Raw genomic sequence first — 13,252 nt, 5'->3', positions numbered from 1 at the left:
TCTTAGAGAGTTGTCATTAAAGGCTGCTGCCTGGGTATCAGTAACCAAGAAGCAAAAGTCACATCTTTGATGAGATGTAGCCAAGGTGACCCAGGGCCCTAATGACTTAACTGGGTTTCAAATCTCCAGAGGTCTAGCTGAGCTCTGCCATGGGTTCACTGTGTGTGAAAGAGGCAAAAGGCACTCTGTTCTTCTTGGACTGGAGTCCCTCTTCCTGTTAAAAATGAAGGTCACTGCAGCTGCTAACATCTCAGTAACCATAGTAACAAGGGACCACATGACAGATGTCTGATCCCCATCAGAAAATGTCTGATAGTAAGTGTTCTTCATCCTTTTCCTCACCCCCACCCCAGATCTTGTTAGGTGGCATTGAGGGTCTCCCAGGGGAGCAGCTCAGGCATGGGAAGTCCAGACTGAAAGCATTAATTAAACCTCTTATTTCCCCAGGACATTTTGCATCGCCAGGCTCAAAAGCCAAGAAAGCCTCCCAGGGAAGCTCTTTTGAGAGAGAATGCTAAGTCTATCACCCGGGAATAAAGCACTTCAGCCCCACAGATGGCAGCAAATGAATCTCTGTAGGAAAATATGCCTGGGCATACAGCAGGTACAAAATAAATACTTACAGAAGAGTCCATTTAATCAAATGGAGCTCATTTAGCAAATGGGATTCCTTTCAAGCCACTGGAAGTCCTACATGAGATGTTGAACCATTCACCCTTTCAACAGTTACTGAGGGCCTGCTGAACATACCAATGGGTGACAGTATGGAAGCTCTAAAGATATTCACTTGCTGACTGAATCCAATTGTCCCCTGGAGTGTCTGGGGCTCCAGGGAAGGTTGGGAAGTGTGTAGAGGGCTGGGATGACATCAGAAAGGGCTCTGGATTCAACTGGAGTCTCTCGAGTTTATTACTGGAGAAACTGTGGAAGCTTCTATGTGTGTGAGTGACAAGATCAGCTCTGCATTTCACAAACATCCCTTTTGATGCCCTGTAGAGAAATGAGTTGGTTGGATGGCATCACCGACTCAATGGACATGAGTTTGAGTGAACTCGGGGAGTTGAACAGGGTGGCCTGATGTGCTGCAATCCATGGGGTGAAAAAGAGTTGGACATGACTGAGCGACTGAACTGAACTGAGAGAAAGGATTAGAAGGAGACAATTGCTTTAACCAAAGAAATGACATTCAAGGACTGATAAACCCAGGCCTTAAGAGAACTGGCAATTTCTGCTTCTTTCCTCTTGGAAGCTGGCTGCGATGCTGTGAGAAGCTCCAGTCGCATAAGGAAGAACCCAAGTGCTCCATACACAGCCCAGTTGTGCCCTGAGCAATAGCCAGTACCAACCACTTGCCGTGAGGTATGCCATCTTGGGTGTTGCAGCCCAGCTGACCGTTGTCCCAGGAGATACCATGTTGAGCAGCAAAACTGCCCAGCTGAGCCCAGTCAACACACAAACCACATGAGAAGTCACAGAAGAATTGTTCTAAGCTGCTACATGCTGAGTTGCTTCAGTCACGTCCGACTCTTTGCGTCCCCGTGAACTGTAGCTCACCAGAATCATGGGATTCTCCAAGCAAGAATAGTGGAGTGGTTTCCTTCTCCAGGGGATCTTCCCAACTCAGAGACTGAACTTATGTCTCCCACGTCTCCTGCACTGCAGGCAGATTCTCTACCCTCTGAGGCACCTGGGAAGCCCTCTGATAGAGTTATGGGTCTATTGTGCAGAAGTGGATGACAAACACTGGGAGGTATCAGATGTTGGTCACGTCTGCATCTCGACAGAAAAGGTCTGGCTAGAATGATCATAGGTTTGGGAGTCATCAGCCTCATGGGAAGCCTAGAGCCCTGTTTGGAACGAAATCACCACCAACACCCAGCAAATGCTCGCTGAATTAAATGAAACTTTCCACATAATGAAAATCACTGGAAAGCCCTGTTTGTGATCTGAGACAACCCTCCTCATGCCTGGAATTCTAATTTTCCCTCACTCTAAGCACACTAAATTTCTTTCTCTGGATCGAAGCATGGAATCCTAGCTGCTGCATTTGATACTCTTTATCCTTCTATGGTAAGTCCTTTCCTTTAGGGTGGCATGTGGACTTGAAACCTGCAAACTTGAGTTTGGATTTTTCAACCTGCCCTACATCCTCTCTGAGTCTAGGCTTCCTCATCTGTAAATGGAGATGAGAATACATGCCAATCTCATGGCTAAGGAAGTGCAGACAGATGTGAAAAGAATCATTGCAATCATCCTCTCCAGGACAAGAGAGGTATAGTCTCAACCCCAGACACAGCATCAATGCCCTCTCCCTGGTCGCCAGTCCCTCTCCCTGGAAGTAAACACATGGCAAGTTTGGGAGATGGGAAATCTCCAGCTTTTTGTGTTTGAAAAAGCTCATGCAGGCCTCGATTTTCCAAAGCCTCCTTGGCCAGAGGGTGAACAAAGCTTTTTTGTTCAGCCCTTAAGTCGTATCAGACTCTGCAAACCCATGGACTGCAGCATACCAGGCTTCCCTGTCCTTCCCTATCTCCCAGACTTTGCTCAAATTCATGTCCATTGAGTTGATGATGCTATCTAACCGTGTCATCCGCTGCTGCCCCCTTCTCCTTTTGCCTTCAATCTTTCCCAGCAGCATCAGGGTCTTTTCCACGGAGAGGGCTCTCTGCACCAGTTAGTAGTCTGATAAAACGACCCCCTATCCAGACAGAGCTGCAGGCCAAGGTTTGAGTCCTGGTTTGCCGGCTAACCTAACGCACAGTGTGACCTTGGCGAGCTCCTGTTCTTGAACCCAAGTGAACCCAAGAGTCCTACTTAAAGCTAAAGCGTGAAGGATGACTCGAGACGAGAGGACGATGCGCTCAGGTTCCTTCCACCTGAGCGGATCCACCTTGGGCCGGGGTGGGGGGTCGGGTCACGTGCTGGGCTGACGCGCTGCCGCAACAGCCAGCTCTGGGTCCAGCCTCCCGCTCTGACGTCCTCGGGCCGCCCTCCCTGCCCGCCCCTCCGCCCCTCCGCCCCTCCGGCGGCGGCGGTTGGAGAGCGGCTGGCGCGCCTGGACCCCAGGTCGGGGAGGCACGCGGCGGCGGGACCGAGCCCGGTGCGGGGAAGCGGGGCACCATGGTGCTGTCGGTGCCGGTGATCGCGCTGGGCGCCACGCTGGGCACGGCCACCAGCATCCTCGCGCTGTGCGGGGTCACCTGCCTGTGCCGGCACATGCACCCCAAGAAGGGAGTGTTGCAGCGAGACCTGGAGCCCGACCCGGAGAAGGCGAAGCCCAGCGTGCTGCGGGCCGCCCAACAGGTGAGCGGCCGTGGGCCTCGGCTTCCCCGGGGCTTGGGTGGGGGGTCTCCCTGGCGGCTGCGGCGGGGGGAGTGGATGGGAAGGAATGGTTGGCGTTCTTCTTTGCGCGACAGAGCCCGGCTGGGAGTGGGGACAGCGGACGTGTTTGGACAGCGGATGTGTTCAGAGGCCCTGGGGCGGGGGCGGGGGGTCCCAAAGGCCTGGGGGGTGGGGGGGTGGCGGCTAGGGTACGGGAGGAAAGGGGCCAGCAAGCCTAAGGTGCAAGCATGGGAGTGAGTGGGAAAGGGGGCTTAGATAGAAATCGGAGCTGGGAGGCGAGTTGGAGGGGTGAGTAATAAGACAGGGAGGCTCTGAGGGTTTGGGGCAGGGGGCTGCGAGGCTTAGGGGAGAGGAAGAGGGGAATGACCGAGAAGGAGAAGCTCCAGGAACTGGGGAGAAGAGAAAGGGTGATAGAAAACAAAGTGGGCCCGTTGTGCCGCTGGCGCAGGGGAGCTCACTGACCGAGCTGAGAAGGGAGAGAGGGGGTGGCAGCCGGGGGCTGCAGTGGGAGCGGGGCAGGGGCGGTTGGGCTGGGGGTGCTGGGGTCTGGAGAGGCAGGTGAGTATGGAGGGCCTGGGCGACCCTCACCCTCCCCCTAGCAGCCCTCAGCTCCAGCCAGCCTGAGGGAGTAGCTCTGAGCCCCCCTCCAACCCTCCACTCCCCACCGATGTGGCTGCAGATGTCTCTGGAGACGGGAGGGCTTTTATCTCCACATGAGCTCGTCCCCCAGGGCCTCTCTGGGCAGAAAATGGGTGGGGTCCCCATTGTACACTGCAGCCGAAGGGGGTCTGAGAAAGGTTTGGGAGGACTGCCCTACATGGGCTGTGAAGTCCAGGACATATCCCCAAAGTGGCAGAGGCTAAGTCCTCTGCAGACCTGGGAGGGAGGGTCTGGCCAGAGAGACTGGAGGAAGGCAGGCCCCCCCTGGGGAAGAGGGAGGTGACTTAACGACTTCCCTGGGCCCCCTCGATTCCTTCCAGGGCTCAGAGTTCCAGGACCCGCACTACAGAGCCGTGCCCCCGCCTTCCTTTTGCCAATCAATTATTCAAAAGCTCAGGCCCAGCTGCGGGGGCCCTGTCAGTCACTGTGAGAGGGGAAGGAAATGGCTGCTGTCCTTGAGGGACTTGGGATCCCAGCAAAGTGACATTGGTGCCGGCAGGATCCGGGGTCAGCTGGGCAGGGGGATGTGGGATCCAGGGCCGTCTGAAATGGGAGCAGCGGGCTCCCCACGGGGCCTGTGCGGGGGTCCGCGGTTGGGGGCTGCTGGACAAGCTCTTCTCCAAACATGGAGGCCTCAACCTCCTCTCCCACTCGGCACACTTGAGGGACAGCCATTCATTCTTCTGCCTTTCTCCGTGGCAGCTCTTCAGGCATTGTCTGTCCCCCACCCCCGCCCCTTCCCAGAAAGAATCACTGGGACCACTGTTGGTGCAAATGACCTCCGGGATCACTTCCAGCTCTTTGTCTTCTTGAGGACCAGTAGCCCAAGCAGCGGCCAATGATCTGTTAAAGACAAACCAGATCCTGCGTCTCCCGGGCTTGAAATCCTCCCCAGCTTCTCACTGAGCTTTTGAACAGACCACAGCACACCGTAGCCTGGCACTTGCCCGGGGCTGGGCTCTAAGTGCTGTACACCTAATGCAATTAGCCACTCAATGACAGACGTAGATAATGCGGCTAAGGTTCAGAGAGGGTGGGTGAGTTTGCCCAGGGCCACACAGCCCGAGAAGTTCCTGAGCCTGATTCTAAGCTGGTCTGGTTCTGGAGTCCGTGCTGTGAGCCACTCCACCCCACGGTCTTGCCTGTCTGGTGTGGCCCGCGTTTGCCTCTCCAGCCAAGCTCGTGTGAGTGCCCCCCATCATGGATGGTCTCAGCTCCCCTGGGTTTTTATCCTTCTTGAAGACGCCAACCCCTCCCATTTTCCTCTGACTTTTCACAGAGATGGCTCCTCCTCATCCTGTGGGTCTCCTTCTGTTTGCATTTCACCTCTTCAGGGGGAGGATTCTGCCCGTGGCCACATGTAACAAAGCCCCCCTCCCCCATTATACCCTCCATACTATGCCTTCTTATTTCTGTTTGTAGCGTTTGTGACAGTTGGATGTGATTTTTCGTATCTGCTTACTTACAATATTCATTCCCAGCACCTACTCAGTGTCTGAAACCTAGTAGGTGCCCAATGAGAAATTATTGACTAATATTAAGGCATCCCATGCCCAGCCATTGGAGATTATTGTCTGAGTTATTTCTTCAAATGTAGATATATTTTGCAACCCAGAGCTGGCTCACAGGGTCACAATAAATGCTTGTTGATATGTGCGTGCTCAGTCACTCAGTCATGTCCGATTCTTTGTGACCCCATGGACTGTAGCCTGCCAGGCTAATTCTGTCCGTGGGATGGTTTAGGGAAGAATACTAGAGCGGGTTTCCATTTCTTTCTCCAGGGCATCTTCCCGACCCAGGGATCGAAACAGTGTCTCCTGCCTTGCAGGCAGATTCTTTGATGCTGAGCCACCTGGGAAGCCCCTGTTGATACGTGAGACCCATCCATTCACATCCCTCACTTGGTTCCCTCAGTGATGAGGATTTGGGCACCTGGATGTGAATCTGTAGGTGTGAACGTGATGCAGCTGAGATCTCACAATGTTGGTTTGGCTACCGTTGTGCTCAGACTGATTCAGCCGCTGACCCAGATAAAGTACACAGAGAAAAAAGACAGCATGTTGACATTTCAAAAAAAGTAAAGGGAGGTGGTGATAGGGCAGATGGCAGCAGGGCGAGGGGCTTGGCACATGTCGACAAAGAGGAGAAGAGTCTGGTAAGGAAGGTTCTCAGAAGATGCTTCTTAAACAGAGAGGGCATTGGGGCTGGGGAAGAGGATTCTGGATTCCTGAACCAGGAGAACTGGGGTGTCTCTGTAAGTTGCTGGTTGTGGTTGCTGGAAAAAACTCCTTGGATTTCTTAGCTATGCCTGGGGAATCTAATTTCTGGCCATGAGTGGTCAGCTGAAGTTAAAGTTTATAGTGCTTTTGAAAAGAACTTGAAGTTTTCCTTGCAGGTTCTTCACCTGAGATCCACAGATCCCAACAGGGAGTCTGTAGCTAAAAATGGAAGGGGTTCATGGTCTTGGAGAGGAAAAAACTCCATTTTCATGAGCCTCTACCTGAAACTTAGCATTTTCTGTAAATAGGAGTATAAACAACACGTCACAGGAATATGAACAATACCTGTGACTTGGTCCTCAAGGGAAATCACGGGTAGTTTCAGAGTACCTCACAGCTTTTCGATAGTGTTTATGCTCATCCCTAATTCTAAATTATGCACTTATTAAATCTCCCGCGAGATCCTTTTATTTAATGAAAGAATAAAGAGGCACATGTGTAGCTATTTCCAAGATTGATTTTATTAGGTGGACTGTTGTAGTCCTGTGTCTTTTATTTGCTGCTTTTTCAAGCACTCAGAGGAGGTACCATAGGCTTCTCTAAACAACCGTAGAAACTCATCCAATGTCTCTGCTGAGTGGGAGGTGGCCAAGGTGCAAACTCTCACTGCTGTTCACGCCTCCAGCTGGCTTCAATTCATTCTTTTTCTTGGTTTTTCCGAAATGTACATCGTGGACCCTTTTCCTGCCTTCTTACACAATCCCTCAACCCCTCCGCCCCGTTGTGTGCCGTCCTTTATGGAGGGGGAGAGGGATTCAGTCTCACTACACCATCCTTGTGACCTGGGATCACCTGGGACCTCGTTTTCTGTTATCAGCCCAGCTTTCAAAGCTTGGTTATTATGCAGTGATGGCCGAATGCTTGAGCCACGAGACAGAGGAGGGTCAGATGTGGGATATGTGTATGTGATCATTTTAATTCACTGCTGCTGCTGAACCTATTAGTGACAGGCAGCAAGACCCATTGGTTCCGTCCCCCAGAATTTCCTTTTCATGCTTGTCTGCACAGGCTGCCACTCACTGCATTTCTGGGTCCTTGCAGATGAAGCCCTCCTTTTGGTGAACCTACATGACTACTGAGCAAGCGGGGGAGCTGTCCTTCCCCACAGCTTGGTGCCCCGGATGCCTCAGCGTGACTTGGGTTCTGTTCTCAGAAAGCTTTAGTTTCAATGTGTGATTTTTCTTCCCATCTGGCGCTTATCTTGTTGTCCCCTTATGTGAATCTTCTCAGATGCGTCTCAGAGGTTCCCAGAGTAACCCTGCTGCTGTCCCCTAGCGGTCAAAGGCTTCCTCCTAGGGCCCCCCAGCAGTGGTCCCCAGGTCTCTTGTATCCACGTCTCCCAGCTCCTACTGCTACTTACTACCAAACTCTAAAATCCTACCTTCTTTCCAGCAGAGTTGAGAAGCAAAGTGACTTTTGATGGAACACTGTGTTAGTTCATTCAGGTTATTATAACAAAATACCACAGAGTGGGTAGCTTATAAACAAAAATTTATTTCTCATGGAGCTAGAAGCTGGGAAGTCCAAGATCAAAGCTCTGGCCAACCCAGTGTCTGGTGAAGACCTGCTTCCTAGACTTTTGGCTGTAACCTCACCTGGTTCCCCAGTAGCTCAGCTGGTAAAGAATCCACCTGCAATGCAAGAGACCCCGGCTGGTTCAATTCCTGGGTCAGGAGGATCTGCTGGAGAGTAAATCTGCTGGTAGTCTACCCACTCCAGTATTCCTGCGCTTCCCTGATGGCTCAGCTGGTAAAGAATCCACCTGCAATGCTTAAGACCTGGGTTCGATCCTTGGGTTGGGAAGATCCCCTGGAGAAGAGAACTGCTACCCACTCCAGAATTCTGGCCTGGAGAAGTCCACGGACCGTATAGTCCGTGGGGTCACAATGAGTCGGACACGACTGAGTGACTTCCACTTTCACCTTTCACGGGGTAGAAGGGGCAGGAAGCTCTCTTCTGTCACTTTTATGGGGACACTAATCCCTCTTATGAAGGCTTCACCCTCACAGCTGCTAACCCCAATGCCCCACCTCTTAATAGCATCACCTTTCAGGTTAGGTTTTAACATATGAATTTTTCGAGGGGCATAAACATTTTGACCAGAGCAAACACCTAATAGATTCGATGTTTTTAAGAAATAATTTAAATATGTGCTGTATTTTTATCAAGCAACATATGTATAGTAGAGTCTTTCCCCCTCTCTGAGATTAAGAACTGTGTTTCATTTTCCTTGTACCTCTGACGATATCCAGTAGATAACAGGCACGTGACGGTCAATGTATATTTTGATTTAAATCATATCAGAACATCTGAAGAAGAGAGTAAAGGTACAAAGGAATGCACATGGTTAAGATTCCATTTCCACTAGATTTGAAATCAAGCCCATTTATGTCTGGGGTTTCCACTGGGGACAGGTAATGCCTGGGGCAGAGTGGGGAAGCTTCTGTTTATAAGCTCTGCCTCTTGACATGGTACTGATTACACAGCTGTGTCCACTTTATGAGAGAAAGCATATACAGCTCTACATTTATGATTTGTGTATTTTCTGAATGTAGTTATAATTCAGTAAAGTTCTTATCTGTCAGGTTGTGATGTAATGTTTATGAATACTGTTTTAGTATCAAGCCAGTGTTTTTTAATAGGAGGATTTGGGGGCTGTCATCAAGACACGGCCCTCCTTTTTGTGGTCTGTTATTCACCACCCCCCGGCCCTGTCTGCTTTCTGCTGCTACTCCTGCAGCTGCCTCCTCCCTCAGACCAGGGCCTGGGGAACATCAGTGCGGCCTGATTAATGCTTCTGCCTGTTTTCCTCTTCCTTAGACCCCTGGAGCAACGTCTTCTCAGAGTACTTGTCTGAATGTAGACTTGGCAGAGAGGATGGATCAGAGCCCCAGCACTACATTTCAGCAACTATTAAATTCACTCATTAAAGGTTAATGAACATATTCTAGGCACTGGGCCATAGCGGTAAAAAGACAGGTGTATGCTCTTCCTTGTAAGCAAGGAAGCAGACAATGAAGCCAGCAGTTGTCATTAAGCATATCACAGGTGAGGTTCAGGGGGCCATGGGAGACCCTTAGGATAGGCACCTCCAACTTTGCCCCAAAGTAGGGCTTGTCTCCAGTTCTTGTTGGCTGCCCTGACGAGGTCTCCTGGTACTTCAGTGATCACAGGAGGCCAACATGAATTGCTAACCCCGCTCCTGGAACTGATTTGACCCTGGACTGCCGGAAGGCCTGACCTTGGATTCTCAATCCTTTTAAAGAGTTGATTTCTTAGCTGATCTCCCAGCCGATAAACTCTCCTATTGATATAAACAAACAAAAAGTATATCCGTTTCCATAGAGTAATAAAGAATAGTGATAGTATAGCTAACGTTTATTGACTTCTTGTGTGCCAGGCACTATTCTAAGCTCTTCAATCATATTAATTTTATCCCCACAATAGCCCTGATATATGCATACTTATTGCATCCATTTTACACATGGAACTTACTCTGTAGCAACTTATTCCGTAGCAGAACTGGGAATCACATTTAGGAAGTCGGGCTCCAGAGTCCACATCCTTGTCCACTAGGCTGGAGATTAGCAGGAAAAAAATAGTCAAAATTTTACTTGAGCCACTGCATTTCCCCAGGTATGGCCTAAAAGTGTCTACAATATATGGATCTTTGCAGGTCAGTTTAAAACCTTTCCCAAAGCTTTGGCTGGCTTCTGTGCCTCTTGCATCCTTTATGCTTCGAGCACTGGGTGCGGCCCCAGGCCCTCCAGAGAAATTTACACAGTAAACATGTTTGGGCTGGTTGCTTAGTAACAGGGAAGACAGTATGAATTTTGCATCAAGAAATCAGCATGGATTATTTCAGGGAGATGAGCACATGCCCACTGGAAGCACTAGGCTCTTTGAAACATACTGCGGACCTTTGGTCTGTGTCCATTGGTCCTTCTCAGTGACAGGTCCCAGACCCGTCCCGTCTTATTCCCTCTCTAGTTTCTCCTCTGGTTCAGCATGTAGATAATTCAGGCTCATGGCTCCTCTCTTCATGTGACTGACGGCTCAATAGCACCTTTTGTTCACTCCAGCAGAAAATGCTGCTGCATCTTTCGACATTTTTAGATTTTCAGATACTGGCCCAGATTCCTCTCATGTGCCTGGAGTACAGGAAGAGAAAGAGAGAGACCAACAGAGCACAGTGGGAGAAACACCCGAACTAGAAATCAGATGGGCTTAAGGGGGAGGCAGAAGGAAGGGGAGAGACCGGTAGGATGGGGAAGCTGCAGACCCAGAAGACAAAGAAAGGAGGCAAGCTGAAAGGAGACCGACCACCCCAGAGTCAGAAGGAGAAAGCAGACTCTGTGTGGATGATCCCCGTGCGTGTTATCATCGTCACCTTCCTTATCCTTTCCCCCCAAAACTTTAGTCCCTCAAGGGTCCCCATCTGCTTCACCTAGGTTCCTGGGGGCTCTAGAAACTCAGGTCTAGTTGAGGTGGCATTTACTACTTCTCAGCGACATTTCTTCACATGGGCATCACTGGGCCAATGTGATGCCAGGAGGAGGAGCCTTGATTGCTTACCATGTCTATTCACTGCACAAAAATAGACCTTCCCACTGAGGAGTTCCCTAAGTGCTAATTAAGAAAAGGGTGTTTTAATTGATTCATATTATAGAACATTCCTAGGAGAGTTTTACATGGTGTTTAAGGGCATTGCAGTGATTTATAGTGATATTTTGGGAACCTGACTGATGTTTGGGGTGGACTCGGAATGCATTTTAATTTTTCCCATTTAAAACAGTGGAATGCAAGTGACTGCTCTCTGAAATTCACTGGCCCGGCAGGCTTATTTCCATGAACAGATTAGAGTCAAAGAATGAGGGGTGGTTGCATATATGAATACATGCACACATGGATGGGAATATGTATACGTGCATATACAAATAAGAGAAAAGGGGAAGAGCGTCCCATGGAAAATCTGTGAAATTGAGTCTTAACCCATCTGGCGGAGACCCTAGGGTACTTTGATATATTTCATTGACTCTGCCCACCCTCCTCTCGTTAATTCAAGACGTACTTTTCCTTCATAGAAAAACTGAGCAGGATGGCAGAGAGCAAGAGAAGTGAGGAGAAACACTGAATGACTGACTGCATGAGTCATTGGATGGACGGATAGATGAATGGGAAGGAGACTCCTGGGGCCACCGCCTCTGCTTGCAGCCAACGTAAAAATCACAAGCACAGAAATAAAAGCAGGAGAAGGTGCTGAGCTTGTGGAAGAATCTCTGTGCTCACCCCCAGTGACAAGGCAGGGCATCAAGACAAGCCTGGAGGACGTGGAGTCTTCCTGCCCTTCAAGCATCGGTTCACACAGCTGACATTGGAAACAGTTTTAAAAATCTTCTATTGCAAAGACCAATGAGATAATACCCCGGGGGAGCACATTTTACTTGGAAAATCATTATAAACCACACAGTTTTGAACTTGCTGCTAAAAGTAGCCTGATGAAAGGGATGTGAGTTATGGAGGCAGCATAGTGAAGACTGCTTTTCAAACAGAATTAAGATTGATACTTTCATGAGTTCCCTGGTGGTCTAGTGGATAGGATTAGATTATTTTACTGCTGTGCCTGAGTTCAGTCCCTGGTGGGGGAACTGAGATCCTTCCCATGAGGTGCGGCCAAAAAAAAAAAAAAAAGAAATAAAGAATGATGTTTTCAAGAGAACTGCATTTGAAGATGAGGAGGTTGGGGAAGAGTGGTTTGTTTGGGCAACTAGATGACTTATTAGGAAACAGTTGCAGAATGAAGCTGAGAATAACTTCAGTGAGCTCTAAACTCCTGTGTTTCATATCCGAACCCCCATCCTTTCTCACAGTGCACCCCCCAAGCACCTTAGATGGTGTTTTTGTTTCCAGCACAGTCAATTCACAAAGAAAGGGCGAGGCTCCCAGAAAGACATACAGTGAAGGCAGCAATGGCACGAGAAGAGACGAAACTGCCTGGGAAAACATCAGCGTGGTCTCGGGGCTTTGGGGCATATTCCCTGCAGATGCATGATCTAATAAGTTGCCTACCTCGCGAGTAGGCTGAATCCATTAAGTAGCGACATGACTGTTGCTCTTCCTGTAACAGCCTCATTACCAAACTCAGAGAGACAAAGGATCAGAGGATGAAAAGGAGCGAAGAAGAGCGTAGGTATCTCATTGGTAACCACTACTTGGTAGACTTGTGTGTATTTGGATATTCACCAGAATGAGTTTAAGTAAAAACAGTCTAGTCTTTGAGACCATGTAAGAGAGGAAATTGCCTCTTAGAACGAAAATGCTCACTTCTTGATCAAATCGCTGAGATGTAATAGGAAGCAAATTAGACTTAGACTCTAAACCTGAATTTATTTTCTTTTTACAATTTTATTTATCTTACGGCTGCACTGAGTCTTCATTGCTGCACGTGGGCTTTCTCTAGTTGCGGCGAGCAGGGTTACTCTCTTGTGGTACATGGGCTTCTCCTTGTGATGGCTTCTCCTATTGCAGGGCGCGTTGCATGGGCTCTGGGCACACAGGCTCAGCAGCTGTGGCGCACAGACTTTGCTGCTTTGTGGCATATGGGATCTTCCCAGATCAAACCAGTGTCCCTGCATTGCAAGGCAGACTCTTAAACACTGGACCATCAGGAAAGCCCCTAAACCTGAATTCAACTTCCAGTGTTTTCCAGCTCAATGACCTTGGCCATTCTGAATCCTGCTTTCTTCACCAACAAAACAGAGGTGATAGCAATAAGGTTCTCCACGGTAATATTAAACACTAAATGAGACAATACTTTTGAACACACCCAACACATTCAGTGCCTGGTCTCTCTATTCAGTATATTTTAGGTATCTCTGAATCCTTTAGGATATTTGTTTAGGTATCTCTGAGTCCTTTAGAGATAACTGAATCCTAGGATATTCATTCATTCAAAAAATACTTCCTCACTC

General features: G+C 49.3%; 1 protein-coding gene across 1 annotated transcript in view; it reads left to right on the top strand.

The window, feature by feature from the left end:
- The first annotated feature begins 3,002 nt into the window (after window positions 1-3,002).
- Window positions 3,003-13,252, top strand: part of SYT13 (synaptotagmin 13) — a 42,179-nt gene continuing 31,929 nt past the window's right edge. Inside the window, exon 1 of the mRNA XM_019974550.2 lies at window positions 3,003-3,303. Within this exon, the coding sequence (XP_019830109.2) occupies window positions 3,121-3,303 (183 nt within the window). The 5' untranslated portion in view covers window positions 3,003-3,120. The remainder of the gene's footprint in view (window positions 3,304-13,252) is intronic.

This window comes from Bos indicus, chromosome 15, assembly GCF_029378745.1.
Source record: "Bos indicus isolate NIAB-ARS_2022 breed Sahiwal x Tharparkar chromosome 15, NIAB-ARS_B.indTharparkar_mat_pri_1.0, whole genome shotgun sequence".
Classification (NCBI taxonomy): Eukaryota; Metazoa; Chordata; class Mammalia; order Artiodactyla; family Bovidae; genus Bos; species Bos indicus.
Note: the sequence above shows the minus strand (reverse complement) of the source record. Positions and strands in the feature narration are given on the sequence as shown.